The sequence below is a fragment of the Gasterosteus aculeatus genome, chromosome 5, assembly GCF_964276395.1.
Source record: "Gasterosteus aculeatus chromosome 5, fGasAcu3.hap1.1, whole genome shotgun sequence".
NCBI classification, from domain to species: Eukaryota; Metazoa; Chordata; class Actinopteri; order Perciformes; family Gasterosteidae; genus Gasterosteus; species Gasterosteus aculeatus.
This window is the reverse complement of record NC_135692.1, coordinates 17,558,140-17,577,167: the sequence shown is the minus strand read 5'-3', so window position 1 is coordinate 17,577,167 and position 19,028 is coordinate 17,558,140. Positions and strand designations below refer to the sequence as shown.

General features: G+C 42.6%; 1 protein-coding gene across 1 annotated transcript; it reads left to right on the top strand.

Moving 5' to 3' along the window:
• The first annotated feature begins 649 nt into the window (after nt 1–649).
• syde1 (synapse defective Rho GTPase homolog 1) lies at nt 650–18,513 on the top strand. Its single transcript, XM_040177224.2, has 14 exons — nt 650–937; nt 4,249–4,493; nt 5,035–5,518; nt 6,094–6,402; nt 6,679–6,874; nt 6,981–7,144; nt 8,761–8,874; nt 8,957–9,045; nt 13,006–13,143; nt 13,393–13,519; nt 15,692–15,867; nt 16,154–16,400; nt 16,541–16,834; nt 17,157–18,513. The coding sequence occupies exons 1-14, from the start codon at nt 853–855 to the stop codon at nt 17,339–17,341; spliced, it is 2,853 nt and encodes a 950-aa protein (XP_040033158.2). The 5' UTR covers nt 650–852; the 3' UTR covers nt 17,342–18,513.
• Nucleotides 18,514–19,028: the final 515 nt, after the last annotated feature.

Below are 19,028 nucleotides of genomic sequence, written 5' to 3'. Positions count from 1 at the left end.
CAGATGACCAATAAATAGTCCTTAAATTAACCAGACATTCATCACCTCATCAATTCTGGTTTGACAATTTAACAATTAATAATACGTCATCCATCCATGCCTTTATCTCGCCAATATTGGCGGTGAGACATGACATGGCTGCAGAGGAACTTGGGGCAGTCTTGATGCAAAGCTGTGCGTCGTCAGCATAAGAGTGGAAGGACATTCCATGTTTGCTGATGTCCTGGTTTCCATTACAGCAACAGGTGGATGGGAGACAATTGTTTTTGTTATGCAACAATTACACATGAACTGTCATTTTATTTTATTATGAATTAATAAGTGAAGAGTAGGAAATCTATTCTTACCATCCTACTCTCTGGAGTCTGAGGGTCCTTGAGGTCAGGGGGAATAATCCTCCATGTCCTCGTAACCACTAGGTCTCACTTCAGTGACGGCAGCAGCAGGGGTAGAAGGATTAACTATTTTCATTACTGTAAAACTAAATTGCTGCATTCAATGAAGGAGCCATGTTTTTAATGTTAGATCCAACAGAAAACAACTACTTTCACATAATTATTGAGATATTAAAGAAGTTGACGGTTTAACAGCTCCTCTCAAAGAAAGTAGTCTCTTGAGACTACATTTCCTATGAGTGCTGTGTTCCCCTAGGGGAGGAGAGTGGGAGGAGGAACTGGAGGGGTGGGAAAGAATGTGTGGAATTCGTTTCCTGTTCTGCAGCTCAGAGTTGGAGTCATGGCCGAGTGTGATCACTGTGGTCTTAACAAGATGAAGAACCGCTGACTCCTCGGCTGGATTATTGTCCCCAAGACCTTCACCCAGACGAGCAGGAGGAGTAGCAGGAGGTCCACCATGGCCGAGCCGCTGCTGAAGAGAACCTTCTCCAGGCTGAGAGGCAAAGACCGAACCAGAAGAAAGACGGAGCCCAAAATAAGCGGTGAATCTTTAAACATCATCTGAGTACTAGTATTACTAGCACTACTACTTATACATTATCTGATATTAGTACTACTTATACAAATACTTATATGTCATCTGATTCTAGTACTACTACAACTACTAATACTTATACATCATCTGATACTATGACTCTAAGTACTTACATTTCATACATTACGTACCACTGCCAATTATTACTACCACTACTAGTACTACCTCTACTAATTCTAGTACCAATGCTACTACTTCAACTACGGGTCATAAGTTGTATCATCTGTCCATAGTGGACTGGGTTTTAAGTTCTATCTTCTGTTCATACAGGACTGGGTCATATATTCTATCATCTCTCCAAAGTGGATCGGGTCATAAGTTCTATCATGTGTTCATAAAGGACTAGGTCATAAGTTTTACCATCTGTTTGTAAAGGACCGGGTGATAAGTTCTATCATCTATCCATAATAGACCAGGTCATAAGTTCTCATTCTTCAGCTGCTCTCATGTTTTAATGCTTTTAATCAGAATCACATCCAGAGTGAGCACTGAAGACCTGGTCAACATAAATAACTCCATCATAAGTATCAAAATGAATGTGATATCATTATTAATCCTGTTTACATATCAGTTTACATATCAGCTAAGCTAGCAGTTGCCACTTCTATATATATTATTTTGTTTTTTTTCCTAAACTAGGCTAAACTGTTCTATGTCGATAATCTACTCATCTTTAGACAAGTGGTTTAATGTTCAGCTTCCTGTAGATAAACTGGGTCATTTCCTGCATCAAACCTGTGTGTGACTTTGTGAGGCTATGGCTGCTTCCTGTTTATCCTTCATTTAACTTTTCATTGAAGATTGTTACAACTAACTTTTAAAGAATTTAAATAAACAAACTAAATCTTTCTTCAGAATAAATGAAACTAAACTTTAACTAGACATTTAGTCTCCTAATTGAACTCTGAAAGCCTGACTTGTCTGCAGATTGCAGTGTGTGTGTGTGTGTGTGTCTCTGTCGGTCTGTCTGTGTTTGTGCTGGTGACTGCAGTCTTTGTATGCTTCTGTATACTTTAACCCTCCAATGAATAGTGAATACATAGCAGTGTGTTTATTCTTAAAAACAGAGTTCATTGACACCAGCACAGATACAGCTGTTTATTCCTCCTCATCCTCTCTAATCTTCCTCCTTCTCTCCTCCATTTATCAGTGCTTCTCTGGCTTCTGAAAATCAATAACAGATGCTTAACTTGTAGCACACACACACAAACGCGTCTGCGTTGTTGCGTTGTTTCAATGCGTTGTTCAACTTGTTTCAATTCATGGTTGTAAAGTCTTGCGTGTGTTGCAGAGCGATTCACCGCCAGAACAACAGGTGGAGTAACATGTTTTTTTGAAGACGACCTAGAGAGTCACGTCTTTGTGTGTGGAAGTCGTTGGTTGCTTTATTTATTTATCAGAGACTTTATTGCCCCGTGCATCCACACTGCTGCTTTTCATCAAGGACACATTTGTCCCGTATTTTCCTCCACGACTTTGTTCCCCTCGTTTGTGGAGATCTCCCTCCATGAATCAGAGGCCATCCGGCGTCCTTATAGTCCGCCAATGACGGCTTGTACAAGTGCTCATATTTACGCATTTCTTCCCACAAAAGCTCTTCAATCTGATCCGTTGTCTCGTAAACATTCTTCCTTTTAATAACGGCCGTATTGTGCTGTGAAAACGGAGATGTGAGACTCCGTAAAGGACGTAGTTAGCAGACCAATCGCAGCCTTGTGGGCTGCAGGATCCTAGAAAAATGGGTCGACGCACGCAAGGAGGTGTGAAAAGGCACGCAAGGGACACGCAAGGGGCTCTTGCGTCTGCGTTTCGTTGTGTCGCTCTGAAAATGCAGAAGCATAAACTAGGCTTTAGAACACGTGACCTCGAATACTCCAACCCATGGAGCACAGACAAAAAAATCTGTTAAAACTAAGTTAAAATAAAAAATAATTGAATAACTAACAAAAGAAGGTACAAAGATTACGCTATTGATAGGGCTATGTTCGGCGGAACAGATTCCCCTTTTCCCGCCCAGTGTATCTAGTCTTGTCAGGCTTTCTGGATCATCAGCTTTTATTCACAAAACAACACCTTTTTGTGCCTGAAAGCATTAACATTTCCATCACAATCTCTTGTGATTGGCAGTAATCCCAACGGTAGCCCAGCCTGTCCGTTTCCTGTTGTCCATCTTCCCTCTGGCGCCTGTTATGATCGAATCTGAAATGCCTTGCTCTTCTAACTAATCCTCAACCCCATCCATAGCATCCAAGCTTCTTCAAGTAATATATAATAATATGTATCCGAGTCAGCCCTAACTATATGCGTTTTATTAAAGAGGACAGTTTGAAGCCAAATTCAATTGAACTGAGACGAGTTTGCCTGCACCCCGAAATGAAACTCCAAGCTGGTTCCACAGAAGAGGAGCTTTATAACAATTGGCTTTATGTGATTCCAATGGTTACCAGAAAGTTAACCCTCAAGCTCTGTTTTAAAAATAGAGGATTTACTGTTGACAATAAGACAACCGTTGCCAGTCAATTAGTGAGCTGAATGAACACTAATGGTGTTAAATCAATCAATATCAGAATGTTAAGGATGTGAAAAAGAACATCAGTTGCTTTTATAATCCTACTTTGTTAAAGCTTTACGTGACTATATACGTATAAACATTAATACCTGAAGCAGGACTTTCTAAGAGGATACAGGCCACGTCCATGGGTTAAAACGTGTGACAGTGGCGCAGGGAGTAGAAAGGGTGCGCCAGGAACCGCAGGGTTGGCAGTTTGAACCCTGGCTGCTCCATGTCCCATGTTGAAGTGTCCCTGAGATGCCCAACCCCTAACTGCTCCCTGGACGCCCTTGCGGCATCACACTGCTCCTGCGGTGACGGATGGTTTAAAATGCAATGGAATTCGCTTTGGAGAACAGCTAAATGACATGTAAAGGAAAACCTTTGGTATTTGAGATATTGTGTTAAGAAGTTAACCAACAACCTCACTAGGACACAAGCGGTTGCCCGATCTCTAAAATGAAAAATAACTATTTCGATTTTATTTTTTGCTCGTAAATATATATTTAGATCTATATTGTCTTTGTTAAATGTTTTTACCATAACTTTTAAACGTTTTTTGTGTGTCCCTGTTTTTAGATTTGTTTATATCTTTTTCTTATTCATTTGTAAAAAGAAACATGCATAGTATGTGAGAGCAAAGGAAAAAACTGATTTAAATTCTGTTCCATGAAAACACTAATCAAAGATGTGTGTGTTTTATTCAGAAGTCCTCCAGAAGTCTTCATCATCTTCATCATCATCCATGACAAGAACTTTACCAGCAGCAGATCCAGATCCTCTCTTGCCTCCACAGAACCACATCCCGGTTGGTAAGAAACAGGTGTGGGCATGGCAGGGCTTTTCGGCTCCGTCCCCCTCCTTGCAATCTGGCTCCACCCCCAGAAACTGTAACCGAATATCCCAGGATGCATCTGTGCAGGCCTGGAGTCAGAGGTCAGCACAGGATAAGGTATGAGGTTGCAGGGTTGGTTGTTGGTTGTTTTAATTTCATGGGTTGTCTTTTACGGGAGATTAAGGAGTATTTCCTCAAACATGTATCAGTGAACACTCCCAGTGGACAGACACTTTGCTTAAGTTTTTATTTTGGGTTCGGGTTAGTAGCTGCTCCAGATAGTTTGATGTCCAGGAGTTGACCCTGGGGAATGGACTCTATCCCTTCAGATCTGCTTCTGGTGATTCAAACTATCCTTCTTGTTTGATCTCTTCTTTTAAGTACCATAACATTATCTTTAATTTCTCTGCCTGGTAGTTTGATCTGTCATTTAGGTCAGTGGTCCCCAACCACTGGGTAGACAACTTGGTGCTGGGCCGCAGAGAAAGAAAAAAGGTTGGGGACCACTGCTTGAGGAACCATAACGTATCTTTAGGTTGTCTTTATTTTTAACACTTATCTTTATGTCCTTCTTCTCCCTTCTTTTAGTAAATACATCATACCTTGTTGTTGGATTCCTTTCCAGTACTTTGAACTTCTCTTCTGGTTGTACTCCTAGACACATCAGTGTAAGGACAGGAAATGGGTCAGCCAATCATCGGATACGGCCGGCACCCCCTGTGTTCCTGTCAGTTCTACCCTAGTACCCGCTGAAGAGCCCCATCCTCCAGAAGCTTCACCCGACCCAACCGTCAGCAGCAAGTCATCGGACCAGCACGCTTATCTGCAAAGCCTAGATCGCACCAGCAGAGCTTGGGTGCTGTCTTCTGGGAAGACCCAGACATTGGATCAAGCAGGGTTTCAGCAGGAGAGCAGCAACATCTGGTATAACCCTATCCCTGAGGAGGAGGACGCAGGAGGTCCATGCAGGGAGAGGGAGATTTGGAGGAAGAGGGACGAGAGGAAGGAAGGAGGAGCCGCCTGCACTACGGAGCTGGGAGGGTTGTTGGGGTCAACAGAATGTTCTAGTGGGGACTTTTCACTGGATGAAATCAATCTAAGTGTTAGCAATCATAATGATGACATCAACACAGAAAACCCAGGTAATAATAATAATAATGATTATTATTAATTATTATTAATAATAATTTATGTAGCATATCCGTCCGTTCCTTTCGACATCTTCGCGCACACCATTTGACTTGGTTTTAAACCGAGCGCCGCCTACAGAATTAAAACATCAAACTCAACCAGGAAATGCACAACGAAAAGACCTGAATACCAGCGGAGCATTCCACAGAAGACTTGCCGAAAAACAGGCTGCTCTCTGCGGGCTGAAATGAGTCTCACTGCCCGGTGCTGGAGGGGTCTGGCGGTCCCGTTAACTACACCTCACATCTCCCACGTCCTCGAGCTCAATATGAAGTAGGGTGAATGTTGGCAAACTGATCACATAGATGTTGATTAAACAACTAACTTTTCGCCTGTAATTAAATTCCTAAAATTAAAATGGGCGGGGCAAGTCACATCGGGGTATTATGACCGTTCTCGGCAAGATGCAGACTTTAGAATTGGAACAGTACTCGGGCTGCGTCAGATCACTTTTTACGAGTCCACGAGAACACAAGAACACACAAGAACACATATTGAAAAAAGGCCTTTGTGTCTCTCTCCTCAGATATCATCCCCGCCCCTCCAAAGAAAGAAGGCGTGTCCGGTAGTGTGATTGACAGGCTGAAGTCTCCTGGCACAGTGAGGAAACTCTCCCTAAAGATGAAGAAACTGCCTGAGCTGCGCCGTAAACTCAGCCTTCGCTCCTCCTCTCGCAGCCAACGGCAGGGACTTGACAGAGGGGGAGACGAGTTGACTAGTAAGACCTCATCATCTGTAGCAGACCAAAACGTGATCAGCAGATATCACCTGGATAGCTCCGCCCCTCCAGCCAGGCCTCTAAGACGATCATCGAGAGGACGCTCAGCCAAAGGAGGTCTAGTGTATATGTTTATAAAAAATAGGTCATCAACATCAATACAAGTTACTCATTTATGTCACTAAATCCGAAAAACAATCATGTGGAGACTTTTCTGCAGAGGATATTTAATACGCTTTCATTTACATGATGCCTCTTAATTGTGTCTAAGGTCCTGAAGTAGTTGTGAAAGGAAAAATGTTGGGATGATGGCGATTTCCCTCCTCCTTCATAGCAAGTGATATTGATCTTCTTTATCTAGCTTGATTTATTTTAAATAAATGTTCCATTTAGGTTATCTTAGTGACGGCGACTCACCCGAGCTGCTGCCACGGAAACAGGCCCCTCCTGTCCCAACTCTCCAGGACATGGCGGTCAACGTAAGTGAGTTCCGACTGTACGAGGGTTCCAATCTAGCAAGAAGTAGCCAGCGGGTCACAGGTTTACTGACGGTCCATCTCCTTGGCCTGGAGGAGATGAAGACCAGCAGGTAAAATATTTCAAATTTCTTTGTTCCAGTTTTGTCACCAGAAACCAACAACCACCCGATCTCTCTCGGTCTAACTCTATCCCGTCTGTGTCCTGTATCCTCTCAGGTCAGAGGGCCATAAGGAGGTGTTCCTAGCTATCCAGATTGACGGGGTGACAAGGGCAAGGACCTCCCTCCTGACCCTGAGAGGCTCTACTCTCCCGTTGAACCACACCTTTCACCTGGAGCTGGAGAGAGCCCGGCTGCTCCGCACAGTGGTGTTAACACCAGGTACTGCTGCTGTGTGAGCAGATTTACTTCCTCTGCTGGTACTACCAGTACTACTGCTACTACGGTCACTGCCAGTATAATTACAAACAGCTAAATAAGTAACAGCTACCAAACTAAAAAAACGGGCCTGTCTTTTAACTTAGACTAAAGTGTTTTCTGGAACATGGCACGTCCTTTTCTGGACGATCCTGTTGATGAAGAAGCGGTTTTACTTTGCAGGGTGTTAAACACGTTGGGAGAGAATATTAAGGTCCGATTAGATATATTGTCATTTCCAGATAACTACTTGTTTGGACATGCTCTCACATACGAGCACATTCTTGTGTAGTTTTACTTTTTCTGCAAACGGTAGTTTCCTTTACAACATTAGAATATTAGTAAAGCTGCTGTATGCAGAGCCGTGAGAAACGTGTGCGTCTCTCTGAAACGTCTTTTAAACCTTTTTGTTCCCTGGACACAAACCAGTGAAGCCATTAAAGAGGAGTTCCACAGGATGCACCTGAATAAAACACATTATAGGTTCAATACTATTGTACCAGTTTTTACCAGCGATATTATTCTTGTGATTAAATATGAGCATGGGTGTGTATTTCAAGCCTGTGTGTAGTCCATTTAAACAGTGTAAAAAATGTAATTTTCCCACTGGGAATTAGTAAAATGTATAGATTCTGATTAGTGTGTAAATTAAATATTAACTGACAACACTACATTGGAACTTACACAGTTTCTCTGTCTTTTGCTGCAGTAGCCGTGTTGCTTTTTCTTTCTAATTACGGGTTCATACTCGCCCTACGCTTGCATTAATATTTGCAGCTCAATAGGGATGAATAGATTGGTGGTTGCCATGGTAACTCGTACTATCATGGCTCCATTCATGCTGCATTCATACTGTGGTGGTGCACACGCTCAACTATGAGTCAACCTACTCCGAGTTGATTGAACCAACTCTAAACAGCTGTTGTGAAACCCAAAACTAAGAGTTTCCCATCTCAGGGTAAATCAACTCAGAGTTTAGGGTTCGACTTTCTTAAAACTCCTACTTGAAACGGACCCCAGGTGGGAAGAAGGACATCAGGAGAGTTAGAGAAACAGAGAGGACCTATGACTTTGTTAGGCTACTTCCATCTCAACATCTAACATTACCCTGCATGGCACACAGTCTGCAGACGACCACCAGTGTTTCCCTAAAAGACGGTGGTTTGAAAACTTCCTGGCTAAATGTGGGGAGATCACTTCAAACACAGCCGTAAAATGATGGACAGTTGAGAGCAACGTGCACGAGGACAGCAGCAAGAGTCGCTAGTTCATTTACCACCAGGTGGAATTCTGCCTCCAAGATGATTTAATGTCTGTAGTTTGTGTTTAAAATAACATTAATAAAGCGTGTCTAAAATACACACTTTCTAAAGTGATAACTCATTACTTGTACTTACAAGTACTTACAACTTACTTTAGTCTAATCACCATTAATCAAGAAAATTAATTTCAAAATGTGTGATTAATTAGTTATTTTTGACAGGCCTAATTAATATGTATTTTTAATTTGCATATTGACATGTACATTCAGGTACATGTACATTATTGAAGTAGAAGTACTCATGTGTTTGTGTCTGTAGTTTGTCCAGCAGCAAGTTCAGGGTCTAAATCCGGAATGGACCAGACTTTAGCCACTCCACCCAGGAACCGGGTCTGTGGTCTGGGAGGAGTCTCCATCCCTCCTATCTTTAAAGGTTCAACCCACCACATTACTGGGATTCGATTAGCTGATTTATTCACTTTGTGATTGATTGACTGATCAATTCTGTATCCCAGGGAGCCGCAGTCAGCAGCTCTGTGTGAAGTTAGAGCCCAGAGGTCTTCTCTATGTCAAACTGTCTCTACAGGAGAAGTGGGATACACAGGTAATTATAGTACTTATGAGATAAGTAATGGGATACAAAAGTAATAATATGATGTACAGGTAATACAACTACTAATGGGATATACAGGTAATACAACTACAAATCATATACACGGGTAGTACAACTAACAATGAGATACACAGGTATTAATACTAATAATGAGATAGACAGGTAATGCGACAACAAATTAGATAAGGGTAATACGACTACCAAAGAGATGGCAAACACAGGTACTAATGAGACTCAAAGATACACTGTGATACTACTGCTAATGAGATATACTTTAAAGTTGCACAGTAACAGTACTGCTAATGCTACTCAAAGAAACACAGTGATACTACTGCTAATACGATATAAAGTTGTGCTATAATACTACTTTCAATGAGATATTAAGGTTCACATTGATAATACTGTTAATGAGACTTGAAGATACATAACAGTGTAAAGGTTGATTATGACCAATCAGTGCCCGCTAAGGTAGTACCAGCCTTCACATCACAGTAGTACTAGCTAATGATATATAGATCAGAGTAGCACTGGCTATAACGTTACAGTAGTATCAGCTAATCACCCCATAGTAGTACCCAGTGGCGGCTGGTGGATTAAGTTTTTGGTAGGGCCAAAAAAGGTACTAAACACGCATTGTTATTTTGCAGTAAAATATTTATTCAGTGTAACATAATAAGGACTTATTCATACAATTCAGTATATTAATGAGTATATATATATATTCAGTATATTAATGAATATAATATACTGAATATGTAATATATAAAACTCCATATTGTAACTATTATAAATATACAATATAAATATCCTGAATATCATATAATACATCTATAATATTGAAGGATAAATATATTTATATAAAATCTAATAGAACATGTGTGTGTATATATATATATATATATATATATATATATATATATATATATATATAGTTGGTTCGAGAAACATCTAATCAGTGTGTTGATGAAAGACCAACTCAAAAGCCCCACAAAACTTGACACATTGAATTATTTTGAATTAAATGTCCCTGTTTTCATCCACGTCCTGGTTGACTCGTCTCCTGGTGTTCTCTATCAATATATCTTTTTTTTCCAGTGCATCACATCCCTTACTCACGTAATTTGTCTATGCGGTATTCTGTCCCTGTTGATTTAAAAAGTAAGCATAGAAAGCTAAACACGGTGTTAACGCACAGCTAAACATAAAGCTCTAGCTTTTATATGTGTGGCTTCCCTTTCACGCCAGTCTGTTGTCTGATTATGAGCCCAGTCTGATCTAGGTCCAGTTGTTTTACCTCCAGTTTCTGCAGCAAAGTTGTTCTCTCAAATGGGTCTTGGAGAATGCCGGGTTCGGGTCGGGTCTTCTTGGAAGGACACTGCTCGTCGTCGCTCTTGTTATGTTGTTAAAACTACGCGTCGTGAGCGTAGCTGAATGTAAGCTGAATGTATATTAGGACGCTGAAATTATATGTCACTCATTTAAGTCACCAGTCCGTCAAGTTTGTGGATGACTCCACCCTCTTTGGACTGATCTCTGGTGGGGATGAGTCCGCATACGGGTGGGAGTCCGACCATCTGGTGACATGGTGCAGCCAAACAACCTGGAGCGCGATGCTCTGAGATGGTTGTGGATTTTAGGGAGAACTGAGTCCCACCTTCCCCCATCACCCTGTGTGACTCCGTTTTCTGGGCTCCATCATTGCCCAGGACCTCAAGTGGGAGCTGAACATCAGCACCATCACAAAAAGGCTCAGCAGAGGTTGTTCTTCCTGAGGCAGCTGAAGAAATTCAACCTGCCAAAGACGATGATGGTCCACTTCTACACGGCCATCATGGAGTCCATCCTCTGCTCCTCCATCACCTTCTGGTACGCTGCAGCCACAGCCAAGGACAAGGGCAGGCTGCAGCGTGTCTTTCTCTCTGCAGAGAGGGTGATCAGCTACAATCTGCCGTCTTTCCAGGACTTGATCGCTTCAGGCTACTTGATTACTTTAAGGACCCTGAAGCTAAAAAGATTGTAGCCGACCCCTCTCACCCCGGACAAAACCTGTTAGTGCCCCTTCCATCTGGCAGGAGGCTGAGGTCCATCAGGACACAGACCTCCCGCCACACAAACAGTTTCTCTGGTGCACTTAACTTTTAACTTTTTATTTTTAACTTATTTTTAATTTAAATTCTTTCTCATCCTTTAGTTTTAAATTGTTTATTCTATATACCCCTAGCCCAGGGGTCACCAACCTTTCTGAAACTCTGAGCTACAGATTACTACGCAGGGCTACTTGTTTGATACAAAACTTCCTGAACAACAAAGTTGCACAGAGCACCCTTTAATAATAATAACATATGTATATAATATATCCTCACAATAATAATTAACAATAATTCCCACAACAATGATAGTAGGAAACAAAGGTATATGTAAACATGGAACATTTATTTCTGTTAATCTATTTTGACATTTGTCAGACATATCACATCTCTTTTGTACATAATCAAATCTGTAGCAACTTTGTATGTATGACATATTTTGGCAATACATGTTTCCTGATTCCTGTTCTCAAACTCCCGCCCTAGTCTGTTCATGACTTGAGAGATTTCTACAGCTTTGTCAAGTGCTAGCTGCAGGAGCATCATCATTCAACACTGACTGTTTGGAGGGAAAGTGCTGCACTTTGTTGTTCATCTTGGCTTTAAATGCATTGATGGCACTTATCATGTCAGCAACAGATTTACTTTTGCCTTGCAGCTCACAGTTTAAATACTTCAGTTTGCCAGTGATGTCGGTTAAAATTGCGAGGTTATTTATGCACTCAGTGTCGTCGAGCAGCGAGGCATCCTCCCCTCTGGTGGCATTGGGACCATTCCTCGCGTCTTTAAACACAGTGTTAGCAACTGGCATCATTGCTTTTTTCAAGACCTTCCCGTCATAAAATTTGCAGCTCTAAACAAAGCTTCGGTCGCTTTTTGAGATTGTGATTTTATCAGCGGCCTCGTGAAAAAAGACTGTTGTTGGCCCAAAGCTTCTTTCAGGTCGTGGGCCTTTTCTGTCCACAGTGCGCTGCCAGGCGGGTGAAGTGTCTTTCCACATTGAGTTGCTTTGCCGTCATTGTAATGTTACAAAAATTAAAGACCCACAACAAAACATTTTAGACAGAGCTTCATGGTGACCAGGGATATTTTTAGAACATGCCTGCGGGCTACTCGCTTGGTCCCCGCTGGCGGCCAGGTGCGGGCGACCAGGTTCGTTGGCTACTCCTGCCCTAGCCCATAGCCTTATATTTTATTTTATACCGTAGACAAATTGTAATATTATGAATTGAACATCCCGTTGTCTTATCTGTCTTGTTGTTCATTGTCTTACTGTCTGATGTTATGCACCAACCGCCAAGTCAGATTCCTTGTATGTGTAACATATTTTGGTAATAAATGTTCCTGATTCCTGATTTGTCAGTGATTGGCTTAACTGCCTCTTGCCGCTTCAGGACCGGGCCAGAGCCCAGCTGAGACATGCAGACATGTGGAGAGGATGCAGGGAGAGCATATACTTTGCGCAGATATCTTGACTTATAAATATTACTAGGTATATTTCATGTTAAAAAAAACACAAAAAGACACATATTGACCATTTGTAAATGTATTTTTGATATAATAAAAAAATCATAATCTTTTTTTTTTTTCCTCAAGGTGGGGCCACGCCCCATGGCCCTCTATGGACCAGCCGCCACTGGTAGTAACAGCTAATCCCATAATAGTAGTACCAGTCATTACATCCCAGTAGTACCTGCCAATTACATAACAGTAGCACCAGCTAATCACATCACCGTAATACTAGCCAATCAAATCGCAGTAGTATCAGCCAATCAAATCACAGTAGTACCAGCTCATCACGTCACAGTACTATTTTTTTTAATTTTACAGTGTAAAGGTTTATTTTTATACTTTCTCTCTGCAGCCCTGCACTGACCAATCAGGGCCTTCTAATGTGTTTGGGGTTGAACTGCACCACCTGGTGGAGAAAGAAGGATCCTCCTCACAGATTCCGCTGCTGATCCAGAAATCTGTGGAAGAGATAGAGCACAGAGGTCTGAAGGTATCTATCCTACTCTCCTTCTATCTTCACCACAACAGCCTCCTTGACCCTCAACAGTCTAGCTTCTAGGCAGGCCACTCAACAGAGACTGCCCTACTTGCTGTCTTTGAGCAACTCCACACTGCCTAAGCAGCCTCTCTCTGCTCTGTCGATATCCTTCTTGACCTTTCTGGAGATTTTAACACATTGAACCACCAGATCCTTATTATCTATTTATTTATTATTTCCTCCTGTCTGTCTGTCTCCCAGGTGGTGGGTCTGTACAGACTGTGTGGTTCTGCTGCGGTAAAGAAGGAGCTCAGGGATTGGTTTGAGAGGAACAGTTTGGCGGTTTGTCTCAGTGAGGATCTGTACCCCGACATCAACGTCATCACAGGTCGGTAATCAGCTGGGGGCTGGTGGTTTAGAGGGACCTTTACATGATCAAGGTCAGACCGGTCTTGTCGGGAAGGTGGGTCATGACCTCTGGGTGGTTTGTTCACGGTCACCCTACACACTGGACCTGATAAGACTTCTGAGATAGATGATTGAGCTATTAGGGAAGGATGTTCTTCTATTTACAAAAGGTCTCTACAATAATCTAGACCTTAATGAGGTAAGTCTGACCCTGGTTGATCACATCCCTTCAGTGATTTACAGCAGTGGTCCCCAACCACCGGGCCGTGGACCGGTACCGGTCCGTGGGCCGTTTGGTACCGGGCCGCACCACAGAAAGCTTATATATCCCCCCCCCGTCGATCGTTCCGACCCCCCCGGCGGACCTTCTCGACCGGTCCGCGAAATTGTCTGACAATGAGGTAGAAAAGGTTGGGGACCACTGATTTACATGATTTGACGTTTTAAAGAGTCTTTTGTTTTACTACCCAAACAAGCACAAAAGGGGTGATGAGTCCAAACGATCCTCGAAGAGGTTACGACTCAGCTTCAACTGAGGCCACAGATTCTGAGTGAGCTAAGAGAAGTCCAAAGATTCAATTCAATTCATTTTATTTTGTATAGCCTAAAATCGCAAATTACTAATTTGCCTCAGAGGGCTTTACAGTCTGTACACATACGACATCCTCTGTCCCGAAACCCTCACATCAGCACAGGAAAACCCTTCCAAGAGGGAAAAAAAGACGGAAGAAACCTTAGGGAGAACGTCAGAGGAGGGATCCCACTACCGGGATGGACAGACTACAATGGATGCCATGTGTACAGAATGAACAATGTATAATACATGCAATTATATGACAGAAAAGATTCAAGTAATTGTGAGTAGTAAGCCAGGCGCACAGCAGGACCACTGCAGGGGCAACCACCATCACATAGAACCACCATCAAATAGAACCACCATCACATAGAACCACCATCACATAGAACCACCATCAGATAGAACCACCATCCACAGAAGCCTGTGGGGAGGGAGAGCACAAAGACTTTAGGAGAGGGTAATGTTGGTTTATGAGTACAGTAATATGATTAATATCTAAAATACTAATGATGATGGCAGCAGCAGGCGTCAGCAGGGCCATGGCTGGTGTCAGGACCAGGGTCCAGTAGAAACTACGATCTACGGAGACCTGCTCGGGGAGAAAGCACAAAAAACTCCCGTAAAGAAGCTGAATTAGTCATGTGCATTAACAATGATGATGAGGTTCAGCAAGACAGGAAAAAAGATGAGTCCTTGGTCCAAAGCAAATAGAAGATCATTCGTAATTTTCACCAGTGCTGTTTCTGTGCTATGATGCACTCGAAATCGTGACTGGAAATCCTTGAACAAAGCATTGTTCTATAGAAAGTCACATAATTGATTTGCGACGGATTTCTCAAGGATCTTTGAGAGGATGGGAAGATAAGAGATAGGTCTGTAGTTAGCCAACACCTCTGGAGCAAGGGTAGGTTTCTTAAGAAGAGGTTTAATTACAGCTACCTTAAAGGACTGTGGTGCATGTCCTGTCAACAAAGACAGGTTCATAATATCTAATAAGGATGTGCTAACTAAAGGAAAAACTTTTTTAAGCTTAGTCGGAATCGGATCCAAGAGACAAGTAGAAGATTTAGACTTTGAAAATAAAGAAGTCAGTTGATCAAGGTTGATGGAAGAGATAAGATATCATATACTAATGATTATTACACCTACTTGCAGCAGACAAAAAACAGGTTTTGTAGGTATAGTGTTTGAGTGCTTTCTGCATGGCTTTCTCTGAAGGAGAAAACCACCAGGTCTGAAAGGTTAATGCTGAAGAACTTTAATCTGCTTCTCAAGCTCAAAGCTTCCAAACCAAACCAAAATGTGTTGTTTAGTGAACACCCCAACAGTGTGAAACCTCATCTATCTTACAATCTCACATCATCTGGTTAAAATTGTATCAATATCACATTGTATCCACTTCCTTTATCCTCCAGATCAGTATCAGTTGTCTGAGGTATACGGACCATGAGACCCTTCTGGTTTCGGTTGTTGTGTCGGGTCCGATCAGGGTGGAACGAGAGGGTAACGTTTTGCTTCCAGTAAGTCACAATCCGACATAATGACTTCTTCTGATTGCCCTGTGGGTTTTATCAGGTATACTGAAGGACTACCTGAGGGAGCTGCCGTCTCCACTCATCACCAGGACTCTATACCAGGTCATCCGACAGGCCATGACCCTACGACCCCCACATGCCCCACCCTGGACCCCTGATCCCCAGCTTGCCCAGAGCACTGTGGAGCTGCTGGTCTGTCTTCCACCTCCAGAGCGGGTAACTGCAGTACTACAAAACTACTGCAGCGATAACTTCATTCATCCATTATAATTACAAAAAGTTCAGTAAAAGTTTCATCAAAATGTCAGAATCTAATGTATCAGTCTGATTTTGCTGTTGATTCAGTCAAATCAATATGAGCTTTTCTTCTGCCTGCACAACGATGACAAAGTGAAAGTGGACCGATTGAACTTGAAACAGCATTATTAAATCACAGCTGTGTAAATCCATTGGTTAGGAGAGTTCACCAGCTCCTCTGCAAACCCACCTATCCCCTTTCCAGGCCACCCTGGCTCTCCTTCTGGACCACCTCAGTCTGGTGGCCTCCCTCAGTTCCTTCAACAGGATGACCCACCAGAACCTCGCTGTGTGCTTCGGTCCAGTGCTCCTCACCCCAACCCAGGAGGCGTGGAAGGGGGGAAGAGGAGGAAGAGGGGGGAAGGTATTCGGTCACCGTGAAGAGATGGCGAACGCCGTGGATTTCAAGCGACATATTGAGGCTTTGCACTACCTGCTGCAGCTGTGGCCAGGTAAGACAAGAGGCGCTACAGTGTCCTTCACAACAGGCCCACCCTGTTTTGATGCTGAACCCGCTGTTACTATGGAACCCGCCCTACCTTCAACAGGTGACACATTGTCCAGCATCATTTGTTGGTATCTTCTTCCTCAGTGCCGACCCATCAGTTCCCAGCAGATGACCACATCAACGTCTCCCCGCCTCCCTCCCCAGCCCTCATCCAGAACCCTCAAGGAAAGCAGCATTGGCGACCTACGCTGCGATTAACTCTGCCTCGGAACCCTGAGGTGGTGGTGGTGTCAAGGCGGGGTCGAGGTGGCCTGGCCCGGCTGGATAGTCCCCCACCAATCAACCGGTACGCCGGCGACTGGAGTGTCTGTGGACGAGACCTTTTGTTGGGACAAGACGCTGATTATGACGAGGTGGCAGGAAGTGAAAGTGAAAGAGGTAAACTCCAGAAAACATTTCTCACCTCACAGTGGACAATCGTCTTCATCCAAAGAGTACAGAGTCTAAATATCAGCAGCTTCACAAACCGCAATGAGTCATGAAGTTCTGAGAATCTCAAGTCAGAGAAGAGTCATTGCAGAGTTGAGACAAAAAAAAGGAAATCGTGAATCATATTTTCAATAGCTGCACCTCTGACATACTTTTTGTCTTAGTTTGTCGTAAACATTTTTTACGTAAACAAGTCCTTTCCAAACCTTTCGATATATTGAACCTTGCTCTGGCCCTGAACTCTCTGTCCTTCTTTTGGTTGCTGTTTCAGGCAGCGGGGATGAAGGCAAGGTGGCGAAGAACGAGGCAAGATCCTCAGGAGGAATAGGCCTCTCCATGGATGAGTTCATGGATTTTGACGCTCCATTTAACTGCCGGCTAAGCCTAAAGGACTTTGACGCTCTGATCCACGATTTAGACCGGGAGCTTGCCAAGCAGATCAACATCTGTCTCTAGAGCCACACCATTTTATTGATATGATCCAAAGGCAAACAGAGATTCTCACAGTCGTTGACCCTTCAAAAATGTGAACTGGTGTCCCACTGACGTCCATTTCTTCTAGAAGGGTGTGCTGACAGTCCTGTCTTTTTTCTGTACCCGCTGCCCTCTTCCTGGTTTCGGTACCGCAAGCTTTATTTTGTACCTCCCATAACAGCAGAGCGATATGAGCATCACACAAATTTTCCGTTTAGCCACAGTTCAGAGTTTTAACAGTGATTACTTTTTGATCCACAGAAGAAATAGGATGCCATACCCAGTGTTACCAATAATAATGTTGTTGTTTACTGTGTCTTTGTTTGTTCTGGGTTGTTTCTTTAGAGTATTTTCTTTTTTTGCACAAGGATAGTAAGCACTTATGTTTTTAATTGATAATGACAATGTTTGTAAGTAGATGAAACCAAAGTGTTGGAGCACAGCTTCTGTTGGAACATCCTACTAAGCTAACTATTAAACACATTATTATTTGTATTAGTACAATATTATTTTGTATTGACTGCCAATGCTTTTTACCAGCAGTGCTCTAAAAATCTTACTTCAACTTTTACGAAGGAAGGACAAAGCTTCAGCCCTATTTTCTGATCAAACTGCAAGGTTGGCGGTTTGAACCCTGGCTCCCTCATGTCCCATGTCGAAGTGTCCCTGAGCAAGACACCTAACCTCTAATTGATCCCCGGGCAAAATGTAAAACCATGGGTTAAAATGCAATGTAAGTTGCTTTGGATAAAAGCATCAACTAAATTACATGTAATGTAATGTACGTATTAAGGCTGGGAGGTATGGCCAAAAATCCATATCACCGTAGTTTTAACCGTCCTCTGACGGTATCCCGGTATATGACGGTATTGCTTTTTCAAGTGAACACATTAATTAATTGACCCAGAAAAGGACTACCTGAACAGTTGTGTGCTGTACGCAGCATGCAGTTCGGTGGGGTTATTTTTAATAAATGTACATTTATTGGTGATACAAATTGTTTATTGTAAATTACGAATGATCTTCTACTTGCATTCGACCAAGGACTCATCTTTTTTCCTGTCTTGCTGGACCTCATCATCATTGTATCCTGTTGCGGTGACCAGAACATTTGATTATGTTTGATTTGATATTAAAGAAACCGCACTCAGCTAGTTTAAGTCGTATTTATCGGATTGATCCCAGTTTGTGCTTGTGAATCCTCGCTAACCACCAATTTGGGTCACAGAGTCCCACTCGGTTCTGTGCTTGAACCTATTTTATTTACCCTGTATGTGTTTCCTTTGCGCGATGTTATCAGAAAACACAACATAAACTTCCACTGTTATGCAAACAATACTCAATTCTATCTGCGGATCGAGCCAGAAGTGACCGACCAGCTTGTTACATTACATGTCCTTTAGCTGACGCTTTTATCCAAAGCGACGTACAATAAGTGCATTCAACCATAGGGTACAAACTCAGAAGAACAAGAAACAAGAAAGTGCAATTTCCTCAAATAAGCCAACTTACAATTTGCTATAGATGAGTGGCGTTATAAGTACAATTTAAGTGCTACAATTTGTCAGTCTTTTAGTCGAGGTAGAGTCTGAAGAGGTGTGTCTTTAGTTTGCGGCGGAAGTCAGACTGTTAGACTTCAAGAATGTCTTGGAGACATCAGAACCTGCAA